General features: G+C 38.3%; 1 protein-coding gene across 2 annotated transcripts in view; it reads right to left on the minus strand.

Moving 5' to 3' along the window:
- The window catches only part of wdr36 (WD repeat domain 36), a 108,067-nt gene that overhangs the window by 67,639 nt on the left and 14,705 nt on the right, over positions 1–25,723 (minus strand). For both annotated transcript variants that reach the window (XM_052019499.1, XM_052019498.1), the window contains exons 7-16: positions 25,029–25,161; positions 21,097–21,272; positions 17,591–17,711; positions 16,867–16,932; positions 11,821–11,904; positions 11,396–11,550; positions 9,038–9,152; positions 6,125–6,290; positions 3,927–4,035; positions 2,014–2,093 (exon numbers count right to left, since the gene is read on the minus strand). In XM_052019499.1, the coding sequence (XP_051875459.1) occupies positions 2,014–2,093; positions 3,927–4,035; positions 6,125–6,290; positions 9,038–9,152; positions 11,396–11,550; positions 11,821–11,904; positions 16,867–16,932; positions 17,591–17,711; positions 21,097–21,272; positions 25,029–25,161 (1,205 nt within the window). The remainder of the gene's footprint in view (positions 1–2,013; positions 2,094–3,926; positions 4,036–6,124; positions 6,291–9,037; positions 9,153–11,395; positions 11,551–11,820; positions 11,905–16,866; positions 16,933–17,590; positions 17,712–21,096; positions 21,273–25,028; positions 25,162–25,723) is intronic.

Here is a 25,723-nt window from a genome sequence, read left to right on the forward strand (position 1 = left end):
AGCATACAGGAGGCAGAGAGTGTTAGAGATAGCAGGAGTTTTAGAGAGCTGGTCATACCAAAGGTTCAGCCAGCTAGGCGGGTGACAGACTGCCAGGAAGGGCAGGCAGGTAGTGCAGGAATCCCCTGTGGCTGCCCCCCCTCTAAAACAAGTACTTTGTTTTGGATTCTGCTGGGAAGCATAGCCACTCAGGTGATAATGACAGCTGCAGCCAGATCAGTGGCACTTGCTGTACAGTGGAGTAGGGTAAATTCTAGGCGAGCAATAGTGATAAGAGACTTTAGTCAGAGGCACAGGCAGGAGCTTCTGTGGCTGCGAGCAAGACTACAGGATGGTCTGTTGCCTCCCTGGTGCCAGTCTCAAGAAAGTCTCTGAGCTGGCACAAGACATTCTGACAGGGGTGAGCAGACAGAAGTCATGGTCAATATTGGTTCTAACAACATAGGCACAAAGTCCTGCAAAGATAATTTAGGGAATTAGGTGGAAGGTTAAAAACAGGACCTTTAGGGAGGTAATCTCAGGATTACTCCTTGTGCCATGTGCTAGCAAGGAAGGAAATAGGAACATGGTGCAGTTGAAAGTGTGGCTAAGGAGCTGGTGCAGGAGAGAAAGCTTCAGGTACATGGATCATTGGGCTCTCTTCCAGGGCAGGTGGGACCTGTACAAGGAGGACAGGTTGCACCAAAACTGAGAAGGACACCAATATCCTTGCAGGGAGGTTTGCTAGTGCTACTTGGGAGGGTTTAAACTAGCATGGCAGGGGGATGGGAACCAGATCAATAGGTCAACAGGTGGAGGGATTGAGAGCAAGGCAGAGGTTAGGCCAAGCAAGCCTTGTAGCAAAGATAGGCAGGGCCAGGTAAATGAGCATGGTGAGACTGACGGGCCGAAGTATGTTTATTTCAATGCTAGTAGTATTATGGGCAAGGCACATGAACTTAGAGCTTGGATCAGTTCATGAAACTAAGATGTGGCCATTACAGAAATTTAGTTGATAGAGTGTAGTGGTGGAGGGCTGTTATTCTGACTGGAGGTATGTGATCACTAGTGTTCTGTGGGGATCAATACTGGGATTTCTGTTGTTTGTGATGGCTTGGATGAAACTGTAGATGGACTGATTAGTAAGTTCGTAGATGACACAAAAATTGATGGATTTGTGGATAATGAAGAAGGTTGTCAAAGGATACAGATTAGCTGCAGATATGGTGGAGAAATAGCAGATGGAGGTTAATCCAGGAAAGTGTGAGGTGTTGCACTTTGGGAGGTCAAATAAAAGGGAAAATATACAGTAAATGGCAGAACCCATAAGAGCATTGACGTACAGAGGAATCTTGGGGTCCAAGTCTATAGCTCCCTGAAAGTGGCAGCACAAGTAGATAGGGTGGTAAAGGCAGCGTATGGCATACTTGCCTTCATCAGTTGGGGCACTGAATAAGAAAATCACAAAGTCACATTGCAACTGTATAAAATGTTTGTTAAAATGCATCTGGAGTATTGTGTGCAGTTCTGGTTGCCCCATTATGGGAAGCATGTGGAGGGTTGAGAGAGTGCAGAAGAGGTTCATGAGGATGTTGCCTGGATTAGAACATATTAGATATAAAGGAGAGGTTGGATAAACTTGGATAGTTTTCTCTGGAGTGTCAGAGGCTGAGGGGACAACGGATGGAGGTTTATTAAATTATGAGAAGCATAGATAGGAAAGATAGTCAGAGTCTTTTTCCCAGGATAGCAATGTCAAATAGAAGGGGAAAGTTTTTATGCACCCCCAGAATGCTCTGCCAGGTGTGGTGGTGAAAGAAGACATGATAATGGCATTTAAGAGACATTTAGACAGGAAGATGAACATGCAGGGAAGGGAGGGATATGGAATATGAGCAAGGAGATAGACTTAGTTTAATTTGGCATCATGGTTGGCACAGACATCATGGGCCGCTGGGCCTGTTCCTGTGCTGTACCATTCTATATTAAAACTTTCTTCTGACTTTATTTGCATAATCCTTTATTGCAACATACCAGCCTGATGGGAGATCCCAGGTCCTGATTGTACAGTCCATTGAAGCAGTAATTAACCACCGTCCATCTGAACTAAAAGCCTTAAAAAAAAAGTGATACTATTACATTGCACTAACATTATGTTATGCTGCCATTATTCTACTGTCAATAAAACAGTTTTATTAATTTCAATTAGAAAAGCTCTGCCAAATACCACCTACCATGCTCCTTCAATGGAGGGAACTTTTGACTCTTGGCTGACTGACTGGCAATAATCACTAGTGAGATTCCTATTTTTGCACCAAAATGCCTCTTAGAGCAGTCTTCGTTATTTTTTAGACACAGTATAAAAATAATTCAGCACTTAAATTCTAGTGGGCCTCTTTCATCCATCAGCCATGGAAAGGGTCAGCAAGGACACTGCCCAGGCTTCAATCAGTTCAGATCTCAATTGGCAAACTGGATTGTGCTGATGGGCAGCTGGGAGCCACATTTTGGCTTGTTTAGGACTTCCTCAGCACAATCTCCTACTGCACCACATACACAGCACTGAGTCCACAGATATTCCTGACCATACTGAGCTGAGCGGCCAGATATGCTTCATTTCAAGACCCTCACCTTTCACAAGCCATTATTAGAACATCCACACTGGGTCTGCTCACCCCGTCAACTACTCGATCTCATGACATAGCCACAAGAGGTAAATGCATCTGCAAGCATTCCACGAGGCAACACCAAGGTCATATCAGAGTGATCCAATCCAACCATGTTACAGAACCCAAATTCCATAACACAAGCTGGCATTAATTTGTGTATAATATTCTAGACACTTAACAATAGGCCTTTTTCAGAGCCAGCTCCAGTTTACCAAACACCACAAGAAATATGTAGGCCACTCAGACCCTTGGTTCTGCTCCACCATTCAATAAGAATATGGTAATGATGGATTTCTGTCTTGAATACACTACAAATGAGCCTCTCAGCCCTCTTGGGTAGAGAATTCCAAAGATCCTTTACCCTCTAGGTGAAGACATTTTTTTCTCTCATTTCTGTCCTGGTTGGCCAACCACTTATTTTGAGAATGGGACCTCTGCTTCTAGTCACCCAAGCCAGGAGAAATATACCCTGTCAACCTCCTTAAGAATGCTGTTTGCTTCAGTGAGATCACCTGTCATTCATTTAAATTCAACACAGTATAGCCTCAGTCCCTTAATCTCATCTCAGGTGGGAATCCTATCATCCAGGGAATCAATACCGAAAACCTTTACTTCAGTTGCTCAATTGTAAGAATATCCTTTATCAGATAGGACAACAGACTGGTGCACAGTATTCCACGTGCAGTCTCATCAGGGCTCTATATAATTGAAGCAAGGCATCTCTAGTCCTGTGTTCAAATTTCCTTGCAATAAGTACTGTTTGCCTTCTCATTGGCTTGTTGAACCTACAAGTTAACACTCAAGTGATTCATGTAAAAGGATACCTGGTCCTTCTGAATACCAATATCCTTCCATCTCTCATACCTAAAAATATTCCTGCTTTCTATCTTTTTCTACCAATGTGGCTGACCTCACTTTTCCACATTATATTCTATCAGCCTCATCCCTGCCCAGTTACTCAGTCTCACAGCCTACACTGGCATCTTACTTCATACCATCAACAAACATGGGTAGAGTGAACTCAATCTGCAACTGAGATTTGGATGAGGAGATAGTGAACAGCTGGGGCCCCAGCAACAATTCCTGCGGCATACTGCTGGTCACAGCCTCCCAACCTGAAAACGAACCATTTATTCCTACTTGCTGTAGATGCATTAATTCAAGAGTGAAGTGTGACTGAAAAAATTATCATTCTTCCCACTCTCTAAAGTGATGCAACTTAGTGAATGCTACATTTGAATACAACTAAAATAGAGCCAAATGATTTAAATATCATACCATATCATTGATTTGATTCTGATGTCCAATGAATCTTCTCACAAATTTTCTTGTTTCACTGTCCAGAACTGCTATCCTGAAATCATCCATAGCTAGAGCTAACATGCCACTAGTAAAAAAAATACATAAACATTAATTTCAGAACAGTAATTTATGAAAACAGCGACATTTTGTGCCACCGTGAAATCCTGGAATCTTAAAACCATAGAATGCAATGAACATTTGAGACATCTCTAACTGGAGTTGTCTACAGCCCTCCAAACAGTTGTGATAACGTAGGGAAAAGCATCAAATGAGAAATTTGAGATACATACAACATGGATACCAAATTAGTAATAAACAAACTGCTGGAGGAACTAAGTGGATCAGGCAGCATCTGTGGAAGCAAAGGGGTGGTCAACATTTTGAGTCAAGACACTGCACTTGAAGTCTCTTGTGTCACCAAAATAGCAATGGATGACTTCAATCAAGAAAAACTGGCTAAGCTAAATTAGCAATAATACTATGGAGGATGAATTCCTGGAGTGTATACATGATGTTTTGTTTTAGATCAGTTCTTTGAAAAGACAATTATGAAAAAAGCCATCAAAGATTGAATATTGAATAGACATTAGTTAATTTTGTGTGGGTTCACTTAGAGAAGAATGACCATAGAATTTCTTCACGAAGATGGAAATTAGTTTAATCCAAAACTAGGGTCCTAAGTTTAAGTAAAGGAAACTGCAAAGGTATGAGGAATGTGCTGGCTATGATAGTATAAGGAACTTCATTAAAAAAGTGTGGAGGTGGATAAGCAAGGGCTAACATTTAAGGAACAAAAGCAAGAACTGCAATAATTATACATTCCTTTCTGAAGCAAAAACAAAAGGAATAACAACCTACTCTTGGCCTACAAAATAATGATAGCATTAGATCCAAAGATGAAGCATACAAAGTTGCCGGAAAAAGTAGCAAGCCTGAGGATTGGAAACAGTTGAGAATTCAAAGAAAGTTCTATCAGTTTGACTGAGAGAGGAGAAATAAGATGAGTATACTTCCCAGATACATAAAAATTGAATATAAAAGCTTCCACAAATATGCAAGAAGAAAATAGATTAGCAATAAATCACTTACATTCAAAAATGGGAGAATTCATAATGGACAGAAAATTAAACAAATACTTTGGGTATGTCTTCAGAGAAGAGACAAATAACTTCAGAAATGCAAGAAAATCAAGAGTTTAAAGAAAAAGAGGAATTAGAGGAAGTTTAGAAAGATTGCTACAGGAATTAATGGCAGTGAAAAATGATAAATCCCTGAGCCCTGATAATCTGCATCCCACAGCACTGAAAGTAGCTGCCGTGGAAATAGAGGACAGTTGGTTGTCATCTTCTAAAATTCTATACTTTATAGAGCTACTCCCACCAACTGGAGAATGGCAAATGTAACTCCACAATTTAAAGAGGGAAAGAAGCTGGAAACTTCAGATCTGTTAACGTAACAGAGTCTACGATAATGAACGTAGCAACAGGACAGCTTAGAAAATATCATTAAGATTAGACAAAGTCAACACAAATTCATGAACGTGAAATTGTGTTTGACAAACCTACCAGAGAGTTTAGTGAAGATGAAACTGGTAGAAGAGCCAAGAGAGAACCAGTGGATATATTTGGATTTTCAGGTCTTTGATAAAGTTCCACATAAGAGACTCACGTGGGAAATTAAAGCACATGAAATTGGGGGTACCATACTAGCAGGTATTGAAAACTGGTTGCCAGCTGGAAAGCAATAGGAATAAATGGTTCTTTTTTGGGGTGGGAAGTGGTGACTAGCAGGCACTGCAGGGATCAGTGCTTGGATTCCATTTTTTGCAAGATGCATCAATTAGCTAGATGAGGGAATCAAATGTAACATTTCTAAGTTTGTTGCCAATACAAAACTGAGTGGGATTGTGATATGTGAGGGAAGCACAAAAGAAACTTCAAGACGAGCTATACGAATTGAGCTAGTAGGAAAGTAAATGGCAGATGCAGTATCATGTGAAAAAATATCAAGTTATCCCTTTACCGGGGAAAAAAAACAAAGGCAAATGGTTAGATTGAGATATGATGGGCTGAAGAGCCTATTTCAACATTGCCATTCCATGAGACAGCAAAATAATGCATTATAAAATTACCAGCAGAGTTCAAGAAAACAATTGGAAAAGATGCATTTCACACCTGTCTCTATGTAGCAAAATAGTGATTGGTGATGCATCTAGCGTTGTTGTATGAACCAACTGCTTTGATTTAAACTTCCAGAACTTGATGAGTTTATCCCCACCAGCTGTAATAGTGAGCTGATTCAGTCCATCAACAGCAACTCCTCGGATTGGGCCATCATGAGCTTAAGAAATTAAATGGAATTGGAATTAGTATTTTTGCAAGATTTATGGAACCACTGTATTTAATTAGTTAAATTCATTTGAAAATCACAATTATCCGTTAACTTTCTTGAAAATACATGCATACAAGTATGGCAAGAAGATGCTCACAGTGCTGCTGAAAGTTGTGAAGCCCAGCAATCCGAGTTCACCTACGAAGAATAACATAAACAGAAGCAAGAAGAGAACATTGAGTCCCTTGTGCCTACTCTACCTTTCAATACGATCATGGCTGATCTTCATATTCAGCATCACTTCTTGCACTGACCCTGTATCGCTCAATTCCCTTTACATCTAAAAATCAATTCATTTTCTTGAATATAATCAGACCTCTTGGGTGGAAAATTCCAAAGATTCCGTGTCCTCAGAAGTTTCTTCTAATCTCTGCCTTTACTTTTAAAAATGTAAACCCTGTTTTTAAACACCCTAGTCAGGGAGAACATCATCCCTTCATCCACACTGTCAAAAGCCCCATGAGAATTTTACACATTTCACTTCTCATTCTTTCTATGTTCCCAAGTATATTCTGCTTAATCTTGCTTCATGAAACAAACCTACCAACAAAGGAATCTGGGTGGTAAACCTTCATTGCACTCACCGAATTGCTTGCATACCTGTCCCTGGGAAGGGAGACCAGAGCCATGGACAATATTCCCCATGCACTCTCACTTAGGGCCTATGTGATTGGAGCAAAACATCACTACTCTTCCACTCAAATCTTACTATGAAGACTAACATACTATCTGCCTTCCTAACTGCATGCAGAGTCTGAATGTTAACTGTGATTCAGTGCGAGGACACCCAGTTTCCTCTGAACAACACCAGTTTTCAAACTTTCAACATTTATGAGAGAATGTTTGTGTGACAAAAAGTAACAACTGAGCTCATAGAACCAAACTCCAACTTTTGTAAGAGGAAGGCAAGAAAAAAAACAGAAAATCCCGGGTCAAATTCATTGGAATCAGATATCATCCGAAAATGTCACTTACTAGAAGTATTTCAGCCTGAAGTTAGAAAACAACTTTGATTTTATTGTTCAGTATCATGGTTTACAAAATGTGTTGTATTCCTAAAACTGTTTATTGTTATTATTAGTAGAACTCTGGTACATCATGCTGATTTTATTGCCAAACCTTATTAACTTCTTTTATACATAACTTTCCATGAAACTCAGCAGAGCTCTACTTGGGCTCCTGCTCTCTGGACCTGGATATTGGTATCAATTGCAAACTTGGCTAATGTGAAGTCATTAATATTGGCAAGATAAACCGTGTTCAGTTATGATAATGACTTAGATTAGGTATCCTTCTTTTCATATATTCATTCAAATATATGAAAACAAAGGGCTTCACAGGCATTTAATTGCCCATCACATCATAAGGGGATTCCCTTGCATGGGTACACAATGGCAAGTATGTAAACACAGCACTAAAACTGTACAAAACAGTGATGCAGACTTGGTTCAAAGTCTGACAAGTAGGCTAATTATGGGAAAGCCAGTAATTGAGATGTTACACTGGATTCAGTACAGTTTCTTTTTCTAATTCTCAATTAGTCACTTGCGACCACACCTAGGTGGAAGAATGGAAAAGAACAGAATCATATTTTACTGTGCTACTGGCCCTCTGCAGTCATTGCCTTCTGTCTATTGAATAGCCTATACATCAGACTTTGAATCAAATCTGTATCATTGGTTTGTACAGTTTAAATGCTATGTTTGCATACTTGCCATTGTGTACCCATGGAAGGGAATCCCCTTCATCTTACTGTAAAACCATCGAGTCTGTCTGATTTTGACAGAAGGTAAATGAGAGATTTGGATGCAAGTTCTTTCAATTACTTGTCTCGTCATTAAATTAAATAGGTGCGTCCCCTTTGCGTCAAAGGCACTTTAGTTGCTTATCATTTAGTGTCAGGCAAATTATGACTTGGGAAAGGTACAGTAGGATTACCAGCATCTGTAGAACAGGAAGAGGATCAGAATATTCAGAAAGGGAGAAAGTTGGTACAAAAAAAATCCACTTTAAATAAAAAAACTAATTATCATGCATGCTTCACAAACGGATCATTAAGATAAATATTTTAGCTTTGAATCAACAATGGAATGGCAAAATTTAGTTCAATTTTCCCCTTTCAAACATTGGACTTACAGCTTACAATTGAGAACTGCAAAATTTGTTCTTGTTCTTTTTACACTAAATTAAAACTAAAATTATCATTTTGAAATTATACCCTATAGAGTTTAAATACAGAGAATAAGACTTTTAATGTGATTACTGCCTACTAAAATGTCTTACAGATGATTCAATTTTTCAAAACGTTTGTGCCAAAAATTAGTCACTAATGAATATTTTGTACAATGCTGTCTAAGTAGGCTATAATTGGTTATCTGACAATATTATGTATCCATATTTAAAGACCGTTTCATGCAAAACTTAGGACCATCCTCCTCAACTTACACATTTCATAGTTCTGCACAAATGACTAACAAAACAGGAAGTTATTAATATAAACAGAAATATCAGAACTACTCAGTAGGTCAGGCAACATCAGTGTGTCGAAACGAGTCAATGACCTTTCATTAGATACTGCCTGGCTTGATAAGTATTTCCACATTTTGTTTTATTATTTCAGGATTTCCAGCATCAGCAGTCTTCTGCTTTTTGATAACTGGTAACATTTACATCTTTATCCTTGACTTCATACTTACTTTTGCTTTCACCATACTGCCCTCTGTGTATGCCCGACTGCATATTATACACATCCACGTGGCCTGAAGAAAGGCCAACAATAGCAAAATTTCCACAAGATGTTATATCCACAGCCTAAAAAAAGGCAACAAAATGCTTTCATTTTTTTAAATATATATACACATATAAGTACATTCACACAATAGCAAACTGCACAATAGGTATCTGGAAACTAATATAGGATGCAGATTTTCATCATTACATTCTTGCTTACTTCAGTTAGTTAAGCTTCTTCGAAGAGTTCAAGCAACTTTGATTTATACTTTGTAATTTCCATCCCTTTCTGTTTAATTACTTCTACATCTAATGTTAATTGAACAAGGAGGCAGATCTTCTGTTGCCCCAAAAATTGTTAGCCTCCTGCCCACGTCACGTTCTTTTTTTCCAATGTGGCCCCCAGCAGAGTCTTCAACTGGGAGTGTAGACAACTATAGTCACAATGCAGATAGAACCACTTTCAAAGTCAGAGGCCTTGTACAAAGTCTTAAGGGCCTTCAGTACAGTTGGGGCTAATGAACACTGTGAACATCCCTGACATTCACAAACATTCAATAACACTCAGGATACACAAACGTTTAAAAAACTAAAAAGCACATTCATTTTAAAATTAAACAAAATCATTAACAATAACTTAATTGGGAACATAATAATAAAGAAAAACAGGTCATTTAGACCCCCTGACCTGCCATGTCATTCCACAAGATTGTGGGTGATCTTCCACCTTAAACACATTTTCCTTCCTTAAATCAAATTCTCTTAATTTTTTCAATAACCTGAAAACTATTAATATCTGCTTTGAAAGTGATTGATTATTGAGATCCCATATTCTCTGGGGAGAGAATCCTACACTGTTAAGAATAAAGATTTAAAGGATGAGTCTACAAAATCATCAATTCAGTGCTGAATTCCAATCGAGACAAATATAAGAGTGGGTTATATTGGCAGAAAAATGCATATAAATTAACGATGTGTACTGTTGCACTGTGTTAAAACCGGAAATGGAATTTAATGTACATGTGTTGTTCCCTGCTTATAAAAAGGACCTGGCAAATCACAGAACTTGAGCTAGAAACACTTCATGATACCTGGCATTCTCCGTGCAAAACAAGGAATTAAGCTCAGTCCCACTTAGGGATTATAAGGAGATCAAATGAAAGTCTGTAATTATAAAGAAAATTTAATAAAGCAGATTATGGGCTTTGATGATGGGTTCAAATACTAGTTGCTCCCTCCAACCCCCCCAAATGACTTACTAAGTTATCAGGATATTTTCAAAGTATAATTATGGAAGATGAATAACGTGCATAGAAGCTGAAACTACTTAAAGAAATAACTAGCACATTTTTGGAAGGAGTTAGAGAATTAAATAGCTGCGAGGAAATAAAGGGTGATTAGATAGAACTAACAATCTTTACTTGCAAAATTCATCACATCTAACAGGATTTTTAAAAATTGATAACGTGTTCTTGCCCAACTTGTTGTGACTAGATGCATGCTCGTTTCCACTTGTTGGGTAAATGAGTTACCCTGACAGAATAAGATTTAAATAACCAATGGTGCAATAAACATTTTATATACAATCTTAGATGCTCTGACTCCAGCTGTGGAATTAAGAACAGCATTCACAACTGAACAAGCTAATGGTGGAAGGCCTGGGAGAATGATCATGTAATTTACCACATTAAAAGGACCCTAGAAGAAATGAACTTCAACTTATTGCAGGACAAGATTTGAAATGGACAGCCTTGGGACTCATAACAAGAAACAATAGAAATCAGAATTCTTCTGGGTAATTCCTTAGTTGTGAGTGATGCCAATACAGTGTATTAATTTATTCTTCCACTGTAAATTTTATTTAACTTTGTATTCTACCAATTAATTTTTTATTTAATCTGTTTGACAATTCTGCCTCAGAAAAATATTGGAGGTAGACATGGCTAATCAAAATATTTATTGATCAGATTAAAAGACAATTTTAAACATGAAAGCAAGTCATATTACATCACTTCTAATGGCTTTGTGAACTTAATCAGTGAATGGGGAACAGCTGACCAGATATCTCAGTTTAAAGCCAAGCCGGGTGGCTAATTGATAAGTTATAACTAACCTCCATGCTGGTGCATTGAGGGGCCAAACACTACTCCAAATACAGTCCTTGATCACACTGCAATAATGTTGTAAAGGTACAGATAGTGAATTAATTTTGGTCTGTGCATAGTTTCCTGCTAGAATACACAACCATCCTTGCTGTCCACAGTTGCAACAACTTGAATACAGAGACCCAGTTGAACTGGAGCAAACAGTGCAAAAATACATACTGTGGCATAAACATTCTGACTGTGTTCTTTCTTAAATCTCTGAGGCTCCAATTTGTGTGCTCCCATTGTGGTTTTCTGGTAGTTCCATGTTGTACTGATTAGGCATCCTTGATGACAAGCAATAATTCCATCCCAATCACTCTGACGTGCTGTTTCTACCATAACAATTCAAAGTAAATTCACTAATTACAACAGAAACTTACTCAAAGATAAAAATACATTCATATACAAAATTTATAGTTTTGCAAGATACTTCACTAAAACATTCAAATACAGCCAAGGACATACACTGCTTTGTTATACCTGTTTGTCAACTAAATTTTGGAAAAGGTGAAAGTTCTGTCTTTAAACTCCAAACATTCAAGCACAAAAGCCAATCACCCCATCCCATGTCAGAAAAACAGTATTTGCATTGACATAGTTACCTGAGGCAAATGTAGTAATAGGAGGTAGTTTCATTAATTCGTAATTCAACCCTTTGGTTTTGGATTTCTTTTTGTTCATGCGACCTTGAATAATAGAAAGAAATAATTAATTGTGTTATAAAGACTCTTCACTACATATTTCTAAAGAACAAGAATATATATTTACTTAGCTGCTATTTTGACCCATTCTTCCTTTCACACTCTTCCATTTTCTGGCCAAGAGGCCAAATAATTGACTTGATTCATGACTATAAATAAGGAAAGCCTTTCAGCCCATCAAATCAGAGGATCAATGACTTGTACAGTTAACTATTCCTAAATGTGCCTCCACCACCTACTGGGAGTTCCTTTCTAAATGTTGATCATTATTCTGTCTGAGGAACATTTCCAATATCAATTCTGACAAAGGGCCCTGGGCCTGATCTTCTATTAATATTTCAGATTCCAGCATCTGCAATTTTTAAAAAATTTTCATTTACTCTTTAATAATCTGCTTCTTTGCCCTAGTCACAGTTTAAATTGAAGTAATACTTTACAATCTAATACTACAGTTAATTCATTATTCTGCATACCACAACAACATTATTGTTCAGCAGTCTACTTCCTTCAAGATTGTAAAGGCAAATTTGTTGCAGCCTACTGTTACTAGGAAACAATCTTGAGGATTTTCTTTACTTCCTTTTCTCTACTTTCAAGCATCAAACGTTTGCTGTGTTAAAGTTACCAGAACTAATACAGCGCTTGAGATGTGTGTGACTACAACTCAATTCAGAATAAGTGCAGTTTCCTCCAACATCTATTGTCTGGCTATATAACTAATCATTATATTTACTCATTGTATGCACCCTCCAATGTTTGAATAACTCAAGCATAGTCTATTAAACTCTTAAATCACTTTGTCACTAATCGTCTGTCATTTCAGATAGATGTACATATTAGGTAGATGTTAAATATTTTCATTCATCAGGCTTAAAGCTAGCTTTTAAGATTGCAGATCTCTGCTTCAATACTTATGCAGCCCACTCAAATGTTATATTGCTTTACATTTCACTTATTAAATTTAATTACAAAATTACATACTTCAGGAGACAATCTGCCATATATTTGCATTTTTGGAACATTCAATTTTTAGAAATTTCAGATTGATAGCTATCATAAATCTTTGAACAAAATGGCATTAGTATAGTGTAAAGACATCCAGAATAGTAGAAGGCAAAGATGTGGGAAGAATGCAAGAAACTACTAGATTCAGCAACAAGGTTTTCTGCACGAGTGAAGTAAGGAGAGTTTGAATACCATACTCCTGCAATTACTTTGATAATGGAATAGAAGAATACCCTGGAGCATTCTACTACCATTTCCTCCCTTTCCTTGGCATCATTCAAATAAAAGTACACACCACTTGGCACCATTTCCAACTTCCATCCATTTACAGGGGATGGGCACACAGCTTTTCCCAAGAAAAATCCTTATCGCAGAAGTTATTGTTAAGCATAAATTGCATCTTTTATGTAAAATTTACCAAAGAAACATTTTGCAAATACATATAATAAACTCTGATAATCCAGGAACCTTATGATTTCAGTAGTACCGGACTAGCAAATGTTTTAACAAACCTGCCCACATTCCCAACTCTGGTGTTCTGGATCCCAACTTCAACTCTGGCAACACTCTTGGCCTAAGGTCTGCACCACTGCCTCTGGCCATATATCCAGTTTGCACTCTGGACTCCTGGCTCACATTCCGAACAAATAAATGAGCCAGATGCTGGACCCTCAATTTCTGAACAATTGGAATTTTACTGTAGCCCTTTAACTGAAGTAAAATGTCCCAAGGCACTTTAAAGGAGCATTATCAAACAATATTTGACTTGAGACACAAGAAGATATCAGTACAAGTGATCAAAAGCTTAGTTAAAGGTGGTGGGTTTCAAGGCATGTCATAGAGGAGGATAATGAACCAAAGACATTTTGGGAGGGAATTCAAGCTAAAAGGATATCTGTCAGTGACTGAACCAAAAATTATGGATACACATGGGCAGAATTGAAAGAATGCAGAGTTCTCAAATATAGCAAGATTTAGGATTTTTACATTCCACTTGGACACTATTTAATTGGTGAGGCAAAATTCCTCTTTCTTTAATGCATGCTGGCTTCTACTTGCCTTCATATCAGCAATTCTGAAGTTTGTTCATAAAATAATTAAAAAACATTGCATTGATAAATGTCTAGCTTATTTATTAAAAATATCTTGGAATTCATTACAAGTAAATGAAAACATGGTCCTTCTTCGAAAAAAGATCATGGTTCCATGTAAAGGAATTCTTAACCAACAATCCTAAGAATTATTGCGGAATGCAATAAGCAGGGTAGAAAAGTGTTGGTCATAATGTATCTAGATTTTCAAAAAGCATTCAAGAAAATGCCACATAAAAGATTTTGTTTTATATAAAATAAGATCTCATGAAATTGGGTGCAATATTTCTAGCAATACTGTTTCTAAAACTTGGGAATATAGGTTTAGGATACAGGGTAATAGGTTTAGAGGATTCAAGGAAGTATTTTGTCACCAAGATGGTGGCTGGAATTTGGAACACTGTGCTCGAGTTGGTAATAGAGGCAGATACTCTCACAACATTCAAAAAGTAACTGGACAAGCACTTGAATCACCAAGGCATAGAAGGCTTTGGAGCCAGGGCTGGTAAATAGTTGGTATGGACAAGGTGGGCCAAAGTGCTCGTTTCTGTGTTCTACAAACTCTGCAGCAAGGAAGTGATTAAGGCAGCAAATGGTACGTTGGTCTTGAGGACAAGTACAAAAGTAAAGAAGTCTGACTACAATTGCACAGGACTTTGATGAGACCACACATTGAATATTGTGTACAGTCTTGGTCTACTTACCCAAAAAAATATACTGAAGGATATACTTGCCATAGAGGGGGTGGAGTGAAGATTTACTAGACTGGTTTCAGTGATGCCCAAGAGTTATATTTTCAAGTGTACTACCTGTACAAAGTTGGGTGGGAATGCAAGATGTGAAAAGGATGTAAAGAATCTGAAAAGAGGTACAGACAAGCAAGTAGGCAAGAGGATAACTTGAAATGTGAAGTTGATCATTTGGGAAGGAAGAACTGAAAAACGACAATCAAAAATTTTCTGCTGGTTGCCAGTGCTTGCTGCTGACGTACAATGGAAGTACAAGTTGAATTTCTACTGATCCAGTATCAATTTCCTGACTGGAGGTGTCCTGATTCAAAATGGCAAGGGCCAAGCACTTGAAAATGCCATTTCTAAAGAGAAAGTGAAGGGTAGGGGGCAGAACAAGCTTCACCCACGATCAATCCCCATCACCATATCCGCTCCTGCCCAGGCTGCTAGCAATTCCCCAGAAAATCTATCCTGAGAATTCCTTTTAAATGACGAGAAATGGTGTTCAAAGTGACTTGCATCACCTTGTTCATGCTCACAAAAATGTTAGCATGCAGTATGACAATTAAGAATACAAACAGTATGCTAGTCACTATTGGAAAGTGATTGGAATTGAAGAGCAAGGAAGCCATGCTTCAACTTGGCAATATGAGGCAAAGGGTACTGGTGGAAGGATGCTTTTCTGGTTGCAAGTCTATGACTAGTGGTGAACCGCAGGGATTGGTGCTGGGACCCTTATTGTTTGCAATATTAACAACTTGGATGTGAACGTAGAAGGTATGATTAGTAAATTTGCCAATGATACAAAAGTTGGTGGTATCGTGGATCATGAGAAAGATTGTCTTAAGACTATAGATCAGACAGAAAGCTGGGCAGGGCTTTGGCAGATTAAATTTAATCCCAACAAGCATTTTGGGAAGTCAAAAAGGGGTAGGACATATACAGTAAATTGTAGGGTGCTAAGGAATGTTGATGAACAGAGGGACCTGAGGTTTAAGTCCATAGTTTCCTAGAAGTGGCAATACAGGTAGGTAGGGTGGTGCAGAAGACATTTGGAATGCTTGCCATCATAGATCAGGGCATGCAATATAAATGTTGGGGCATTATGTTGGAACTTAACAAAAAAGTGTGTGCAGGTCTGGTCGCCACACTATAGCAAGGATATGGTTGCACTAGAGGAAATGCAGAGCTTCGCCAGGATGTTCACTGGATTGGAGTACCTTAATAGTACTTTAATTATGGTGAGAGATTGGATAGGCCAATTTGTTTTCCCTGGAGCAAAGGAGGCTGCGGGGTGTCCTGATAGAGGTTTATAGAGCTACAAGCAGCATAGACAGGGTAGACAGTCAGAATCTCCCCCCGCTAGCCACCCCCCCCCACCACCTTCAAGGTAGAGGTATCAAAACAAGAGGGCACAGGCTTAAGACGAGAAGGAAGAGCTTTAAAAGCGGATTTGAGGGTAAGTTTTTATTTTTTAAAAAAGTGGTTTATGTCTGGAACACAACAGAAGAGGGAGTGGAGTTGGATACAATCACTACTTTCAAGAGAGGCAAAGCATACAAGGATAGAGGCCTAATACAGGCAAATAGGTTTAGTGTAGATGGGCAAAAAGAACTGCACGGATGTGGTGGGCCAAATGGCCCTTTCAGTGCTATACAATTCTATGAATTGTACAGGTTTTTGGCGCAATCAGACCTGGAGCACTACAGCAGTTTTGGTCTCTGTATTTAAGAAGAATGTGGTTCCTTGGGATGATACAACAAATGCTTACCTTAGTAATTTCGGGAATAAGGTATTTCTCTTATGCAGAATGATTATTAAAGATGGGACTAAAAAAATTCTGAACAGCCTTGACAAAGTAAATGCTTTGGTTATTCCCTTGGCTGGCATCCTAAACTGGGGACTCCATTTCTGGATGAGGGATCAGCCATGTAGGAAGATGTAGATGCTAGCTGTTGGAATATATTCTTGGCTGAAATTACAATCAAGGGATACGAGACTGGGTGAAAAAGTGAAGGTCAAGGTTAATGAACTGATAGAATTTTTAAAATCATAGCCTGTTTTCATTATTCAGATGAAAGACACCTGTAATATACATCATACCTTGCAATAGTACTTACCGTGACCCAAACTCTTATTAGAACTTTCATGAATAGTGGAAAATGACTGCAAAGTTCCATCTTGTCCTATATTTAAAAACAAATGAGTGAAATTTGAGAAATATAGCTCAAATTTAAAAAGCAAAAAACAAACATCAAAAAGGTTACTAAAACTGATACTTATGCAGACCACCACAACAGAATAATTACTGAGTACTCTAGAAGATTAGGGTAGTGTACTGAGCTCAAATGTGTCCCATTGTAGAGTGTGGAGTGAATTTGGGAATAACAGTAGTTGTACTTTCAGTTCACAGTGAGACAACTGCACTTACAACTGACCTCAAAATTCCTCAGAAGGATTAGCTTTGATTTCTTGCAGTCAGATCCCAGGCAACCAACAGCTTTTTGAAAATGTGGCTAATCTTTTTTGTAGTGTAACAATTGCCCAGTTCAAGATTTTAAGTAGTTTGTTTGTTAATTAAACATCATGTAGACTTTAATCAATAACATGGAGAAATAATCAATGAAAATATTTTTCAATGAGTTTGCAATTACAAGATAGTATAGATTTACTTAGGATAGCACACATTAAGGCAGAAGATAAAGAAAATTAAATCAATGGCACTTTCTTGCATGGCATTTCTAGCAGTTTTGGTTTATTCCATTCAGGTTATGTTTATTTTGATGAAATGAAGATTTCCATAAAATCAAGCAATTACACATGCAAGAAAAAGAATATTCTTACCAGAGCTAAGAATGTTTTGTCCATCAGATCCATGGTATTTTATTTTGGTTGGAGGGGCACCATGTCCCATTCGGCATCGTAAAAGACGACCTCCACCTCCTGGAGCATCAAAAATCCAGACCTGACCACACAAAAAAGAGATAAAGCTTTACGTTTTAAATAAAACAAGGGTAATTAGTCTCTGTTAAGCTTTTCCCCACTAAAAATATTCTCCCACCCTATCCTATTCTCTAGTCCAGCTGGCTACTTAAAGGAGACTGAATAGTGCACAGCTTAGATATTCTTATAATAATGCTTTCGTGTATCCAGGGCCCTCCATTTTTCCTACTTTGATTTTCAAATTTCTCCATCATAAGTTGAGAAATCTTCAACTGTATTTGGTCATAGCATATCCTTTGACTAGAAAATTGTTGGTTCTTTGAGTTATCTTCTTTGTGCATCACCCCTGCTCATGGGTTTTCATCCTTCCTGAAGGACCCAGCTTCAAATTTGGGAGCTTTCTGATGAGTTAGAAACATAGTAAAGGAGCAGGAATAGACCATATGGCCCTGCTCTAGCATTCAACACAATTATAATTGATATCCACTTCATTATCCTGATCCCACCTTCTCCCCACATCCCTTGATCATGTTAAATCAAAACTCACATACCCTCTCAAGTACACACAAAAGTTCATATTGTTGTTTACAAAGTACAACATAGGAAGCCATTCAGCTAACCAGATCCTTGCTGACTCCTAGCAGAGCAATTCCCATCAGTCCCATTCCCCCTTTCCATATTTCCCCATGGCCCTGCACCTTACTTTCTTTTGCACAGATCCATCAATTCCCCTTTGATTCTTTTGCCATTTCCCTGCAGTAACTGGTAAGGCACCAATTAACCTACCAGCACATCCCTGGGATGTGCAAATTACCAAAGTATCTGGCTGAAACCCACAAAGTCACAGGGAAAATGTACAAGATCCACACAGACAGCACCAGAGGTCAAGATCAAAGCTGAGTGAGGGGTCAACATTTATCCCACAACTCAATAAACTGTGATAATTTATTGTGTTATTGTACACAGAATCTTATTATGCACAAATTGACTTCAGCATGTCTATAAAATACTAGCTACCCTTCAAAGGATATAAATTGTGAAGTGCTTTGAGACAACTTCAGGCTGAATGATGCAGAATAAGTTCTTTTTTTTCTTTCATCACCCTCACTAATTTTTTTTTGGATGAGTGGAAACATATTTGGCTCTTGGACTGGTTCTGAGGAGCTTTAGTATGATTATCTTAAAGCTTATGGCTAGCCCAAATATTCTGCATGAATCATCATTTATTATTGAATTATGAACCACAAGAGCTACATCATTTGCACATTACAGATCCTTTACTTACATCTTAGAACCCGACAGTAACAAACAGACTTTTATCACATCTGATGCCAAGATAAAACATTTTCTCAAACATGGCAAAATGAATGACATAACAAGAAAAACAATATGGGAATCAATTCACAGCCCTGCTTCATTTCATTGTTGCTATTGAAGAAGTCAAATACTTAATTATCACACGTTAGAAGCGAGTTCATGCCATCATGAAACTGTTATTGCACAGGTATTGCTATGCAGCCCAATGAGTCAATGTCTGTTCTCTATTGTTTCATGCTCCTGCTCTTTTCTCAAAGTTCTGCAAATTATTTTCATCAATTATTTATCTAATTCTCTCTTCAAAGCCCAGATTGTCTGTACTTCCACTAACTTTACAGACAATAAGTTCCAGATCAAAACATCCTCCACGAAGATTTTCCACACAGCCTAATATCAATTACTCATTACTATGAATGCATATCCCCAGCCATAGAGTCATACAGCATGGAAACAGGCTCTTGAAACCATCCACTAATGGAAATGACTTCTCTCTCAATCTTTTCTAACCAGTTATGATCTTGGAGAAATCTCTCAAATATTTTTCCCCCAACATTCTTTACTCCAAGGAGTACTATCCAGCTTTTCTAGACCAACCTGTGGCCAAAATCACTCAATTCTTGGAATCTTTCTAGTAAATCTCTTCTTCTCCTTCTTTGGGACTTTCATATCCTTTCTAAACTGTGTTTAGTATCACCTGCAATTTTTTGAAATTTAACCATACACATCCATATCTAAGTCTTTAACATATTATCACAAATTGCAGTGATCCTAGCACTAATCCAGGGAAACCACTTCCATTCCCAAGTCTGAAAGACAACCATATATCAAAACACTCTGCCCTTGAGACAATTCCTTTATCCATGTTGACTCTCAGCTGATTTTTGTTAACACTACAAAAATGCACCATAAAGTGCATTTCTCTCTGCAACTGCCTTACTGAGAAGACAATACCCAAAATGGATCATTCCAAGCAAAAGCCCCACTGGCTCTCAGGACTTTTCTCTCAGTTGATCTTTGTATATACAAAGATTTAAAAACAAACATTGCCTCAAGATTCCTATGATGCTGGGAAGAGAAAACCTTTGCTGCTCTTGTCATTCTGTTACTATTACTTGTAGAATCTTGACTGAATCAAGCACCCATGAAATCCGTTTCTTCCCACCAACATTATTTCATATAACCTTTGTAGGATCATTTTGGACATTTAGAAAATTTCAACAGGTACATGAAACCCTGAAGATCTGTATTGGAAATTTTTTTTTTATACTTTTTCAAATTCTGATAGAGGCACAACGTCACCCTCTCCCCACCCCCCCCCCCCGCCGCCCCCACCCTTAACTTATCTAATTTACAATAATCTACTAAACTCCTTGAGCATGTAAATTAATAGTTCTCTATCCATCTTTTCCCTTTATCAGTTATAATCATAATCATTCAGGTATTTCAACGACTCTGTTTTGTTTCCTCAGTCCAAATCTCAAAATCTACCTTTGCACAAGTCAACTACCTGTCAGAGACCTAGCCAATGTTCTTCAACATATGTCCTGGAAACATTAAAGCCTTTTGAGCTTCTCTTTTTGAGCAAATCATTGACAGTTTGGAATGATTGGGACAGATCTCATCTCAAAGAACAACAGTGGTAGTCAAATCAGTTAAATGTTTTTTTCTAAATATATATACACCTCTTTCCAAAATTCTTCATTGCCACACTTTACTATGTACAAAATTGATCTCGTTAACTTGGCACCTATCACCATGGTTGATTATTGGCAGAACTATCAGAAACATTCAAGAGCAGAGAAACTGATTACAAAATTATAAATATTAACACAGAAAGAGGATTAAGACAGCTCCATGATCTACAACAATGTGAGCATCACTATCAAAAATTATTGTATACCACATTAATATCACACATTATAGTTCAGTAGGTTTAGGTATATAGAAATAGCATGCTACTCTCTCAAACTTGTTCTTCCATTCAGTTACATCATGGTTTTGTATTGTTACAATTTTTACTTGTTTTCAAAGGGAACAATATTTTCCATATATGCAATAATCTGATGACAATAATAGCACATGAACTATACCCGAATTGCATTGTCTTCACCGGTAGTAATGAGGAGTGGCTCTCCATGAACAAATGTTAGTCCTGAAATGGCTGTTGTATGAGTTTCTCTCATCTGGCTAATCAGCTTCTTCTCTTCCAAATCCCATAGACCAATGTGACCCACGTGACTACCAACAGCCATCACTGGGAAGCCATCTTTAAAAGTGAAATATAGAACAATGTTGTGATATACAAAGATCATTCTTATGGTCAATATGTATATAGAAGCATTCCTGAAGGGGTTACGTTCCAAGGAAAATTTCATTAGGTGAAGGTAAATTGAAGCAGCACATAACACCAGTTTCAATGAAAAAATTCTGGTTCCATTCCAGAGCTCAAGTATCTTAATCAAAAGACATACAAGTATCTAAATAGAAATTCATTTTATTAACAATTGAATCTTAAACTAAGGTAATAAAAGCATCCATTATATTCCCTTTCAAAGGACTCACCAAGTTATACTGAGGGACCTTGACATAATAGACATTCTCTTGTGGGAGAATCCAGAACTTGGGGTGGGGTGGGGTGGGGTGGTGCACCATCTCATGTTCTAGGTTTGGGCTTTTCAATCTAAGGCAGAGATGAGGCAAAATCTTTTCTCCGAGAGGATGACAAGTCTTTGGAGTTCTGTCCCTTAGAGGCCAGTGGAGCAGAATCTTCTGAGGCAGATTCTTGAGAAGAAGATGAAAGGTTCCCTCGAGCAGGTGGGAATGCAGAGGCAAGGCAGCAATTAGATCAGTCCTGCTCCCAACTTGTGATTACTTTAATCATGGAGGTGGTGGTTGAGAGGGTGGGGGGTGGGAGGAGGTGCAGTGGGTGGGGAGGAGAAAAGAGAAAAGGGGATGTGTCACTGGTGTTCCGACGCAGTAGCACTGGCAAATGCAAGCTAGGTGGGGCTTACGACATTGAAAGTGAGGGTCCTTCATTTGTCTGTTCCTGGGTGGCTGATGAACCAGGCTTAAGGAAGGCATCATTGGACACATGGATATCTGTCCATCTCCTCCTCATCTGATAAAGATCCTTCAAGCATACAATGGCTTTTTTCATACTACAGCCACATCTAGTTTTGCCATCCCATTGGAATCATGGCCTTTGAAAATGTCTATCGCTTTCCCAATATGTCAAAACACCTCCGTGAGCCTCTTTGCTGTGAGAAGTTTTCGTGGTGGTAATGCTGTATTGGTGGCTTCTTTCTCATCTTTTCGCCTCCATTGCTCAGGTTCTTCCAGATCCTCATTTATAAAAACTTTGACATGCAATTCTAGTATCTCTTCCACTTCATTCTGACTTACTTCAAACCCCTCATTTGCCCTCTTGACAATGTATACTTGGATTTGTTTTTTTAAGGTTTGTAAGTCTATGGTAGCTGTGCACACATTTTGATCATAATCCTTCTATAGTCAAAGTCAATATTGTCATATGCACAAGTGCATGTGTGCACAGGTGCAATGAAAAACTTACTTGCCTCGGGGGGGTGGGAAATCTTTAATGATGGAATGTCGCCTTTGAGGCAGCACATCCCGTAGGTACCACTGATGGTGGGGAGGGATGTACCTGTGATGTACAGAGCCAAGTCCACTATTCTCTACAGCTTCTTACGTTCCTGCGCATGTGAATTGCCGTACCAGACCATGATGCAACCAGTCAGGATACTTTCAACAGTACACCTATAGAAGTTTGTTAGAGTGTTCAGTGACAAGCTAAACCTCCTAAGTAAAGAAAAGATGCTGGCACGCCTTCCTTGTGATTGCATTTGCCAGGTCCAGGCCAGGTCATCCAATATGTTAACGCCCAGGAATTTAAAGCTGCTGACTCTCTCCACTGCTGATCCTCGAATGTAGACTGGCACACATTTGCCCTCTTTCCCCCATCCTAAAGTCAACAATCACCTCCTTAGTTTTATTGACATTGAGCAAGGGGTTGCTGCAGCACCATTCAACCAGGTGTTCTATCTCATGCCTGTACGCTGACTTGTCACCACCTGTGATTCGTCCAACAGTGGTGACGTCAGCGAATTTGTGTATGGCATTGGAGCTGTGTTTAGCTACATTGTCACGTGGGTATATAAAGAGTACAGCAGGGGGCTAAGCACACAGCCTTGAGGTGTACTTGGTTTGATGGTCTGCAAGGAGATGTTGTTACCAAGCCTCACTGAATGAGGTCTGCCAATGAGGATGTCGAGTATCCAGTTGCAGAGGGAGGTACAGAAGCCCGGGTCTTGAAGCCTGACGATGAGTTTGGATGGGATGATTGTGTTTTAAGCCGATCTGTAGTCAATGAACAATAGTCTGACATACAGTATGTGTTTCCATTGTCCAGATGGTTCAGAGCAGAGTGAAGAGCCAGAGAAATCACACCAGCTATTGACCGGTTGTGGCGTATATGTCTTGCATTTCTCGTGGGTTATGTCATCCCAAGAGCCACTGATACAGAATATGGCTATCCTGATATTATGCCTCTTCCATATTTCCCAAAAGTTCACTTGTCATTGTCGCTCCAAAATTACATCTCATTTTGCACCTTGAACATAAGCACTCTGACCAGGAGTTGTATCAATGAAATGATACAGTGTTTAGGGGTATAGACAGTATCTGGATATTGTCAGCCACGTCCTTGGTGATGTCAACTGGATGCCTGGTGCAATGTGCACAATGAGCAAAACTCTGCTCTCCAAGCTATTCCTTATACAATATCACTCGAAGAAGAAAAACAACATAATATAATCTTGAGGTGGTTGGGGGCATGGGGAAAGTGATGTGTCACTGGTGTCCTGATGCTGCTGAATCCAGGCTGGATGGAACAACACCACAGGAAGATTGGCCCCTAAATATCCCTTTAGAGCCTTCAAGTTCTCTGATGGTAGATAAATGGAGACATAAGCTTACAGTCGTTCTCAGCATTGCCAAAGAGAAAAGCATAGCAATATTTAGCTGATCTGAAGCCTGCAGCAGTTTTCTCATCCCTCTAGATAACCATACGTGAGGGTATCCTCTTGCAAAAGAGCCACTTCTCCTTCACATTAAACATTTGTTTAAGAGAATATGCGCCTTCATTGGTGATTTGTTTTCTGCTGCCATGGTATCTACCACATATGCATCACGAAATGTTCCAACCATCAATGGCTTTTATTGAAGTAATTGACACTTTCGGAAAATTCATCAGCCCCTCAGATTCTTTCAAGTCTTGCCACAATAATTGCCTTTTACTAGATCATCAAACTTAGAAACACGTTGATGTTTGTAATAATACAAATCCCTTGCTTAACCCTTTTTCCATTTTCTCCATTATAATATTCTTGATCTTCTTAACACAAGATGCACTTCAAGATAATATTCTGCTTCAGCCAATAGAAGTCCATTACCAAAAGCCAATTGTGTCTGCAGATGATTACGATAATAAACTATGGTTTATTTAAATAGCAACTCATGTCAATGGTCTTTGTAAACAGCAGTCTATTTCAGAACAGTAATAAGCCTAGTGAATAGCATTCTTAGTGACACAGCTGAACCTGGGATTTCATTTGCCCCCATTATGATTAATCACCAGTATCTCTTTCTCCCACTCTGCCTCCTAACAGTAAGGACTGTTCATTATAGCACAAATAAAAGACCATCCCCTAAAGAATCAATTGTGATACAGTGAAAATTAATAAATCAAATGTTCATAAATTGAGGAACACCTGTACTCCAAAATCAGACATTACAAGGACACAAGCTTTCTAAAACCAAATATCAATTGAAAGAAGCTTTTTTTTTTAAATCATTATGTAACAATCGAACCAATCAAGGTAGTACAGAATTGAATGTTGGGGTGTGGTTTGATTCAACTGATATTACAGCCATACTAAGACTGCAGCTTTGATTTCCATCTTAAATTCATCTTAAGTAAATAGCATTGATATAATTAGATTACCTGTGCGAAATGATATCGCTGTGACTGGTCCCCAGTCTTGCTGAAATTTCATTACCATTTCATCATATTTCAGATTATGAACAATTATCATACCAGATGCTAGGCCTACAGCAACTACATCCACTGCTGGGGCCTGGAAAATGGAACACAAAGAGAAAATTACAATGTGTGCAACCACTGCAATCTTCCCACCAAAACACTAATCAAATAGAAATACAAACCCTGATTTAAACTGTTGATTTAAACCAAATTGCACAAGATTCAATTTTTAATTATGCTTTAAGGATTTTATACACCACAATTCTGTTCCTTTTCCTCAAAATTTGTAAATCAGTGGCTTCAACTATAGAATTCCATGCCTCAAATTCTAACTCATTTACAGATGAAATGCCTGTTACTTTAGTGAAAAGTCTTTTTAATACTACTTGCCCAAATTATACATTCAAAGATGGGTTACAATAAAATACAAGTAAAAATATTTTTAAAATTAAATCACTAGTTAATTTCACATTTGTTCACATTGCAGTTACCTAAATGGAATGCAAAGATGCAACCCTTGTTGATTATATAAGCAGTGTACCATAGAAAATAATTGGAAAAGTAATGCTTCACAATTTTATAATGGAAGAAAGGTCATTGATGAAACAAATGAACAAGGTTAGGCATAGGACACTGTCCTGAGGAACTCCTGCAGT

Source organism: Pristis pectinata, chromosome 7 (assembly GCF_009764475.1).
Source record: "Pristis pectinata isolate sPriPec2 chromosome 7, sPriPec2.1.pri, whole genome shotgun sequence".
Lineage (NCBI taxonomy): Eukaryota > Metazoa > Chordata > Chondrichthyes > Rhinopristiformes > Pristidae > Pristis > Pristis pectinata.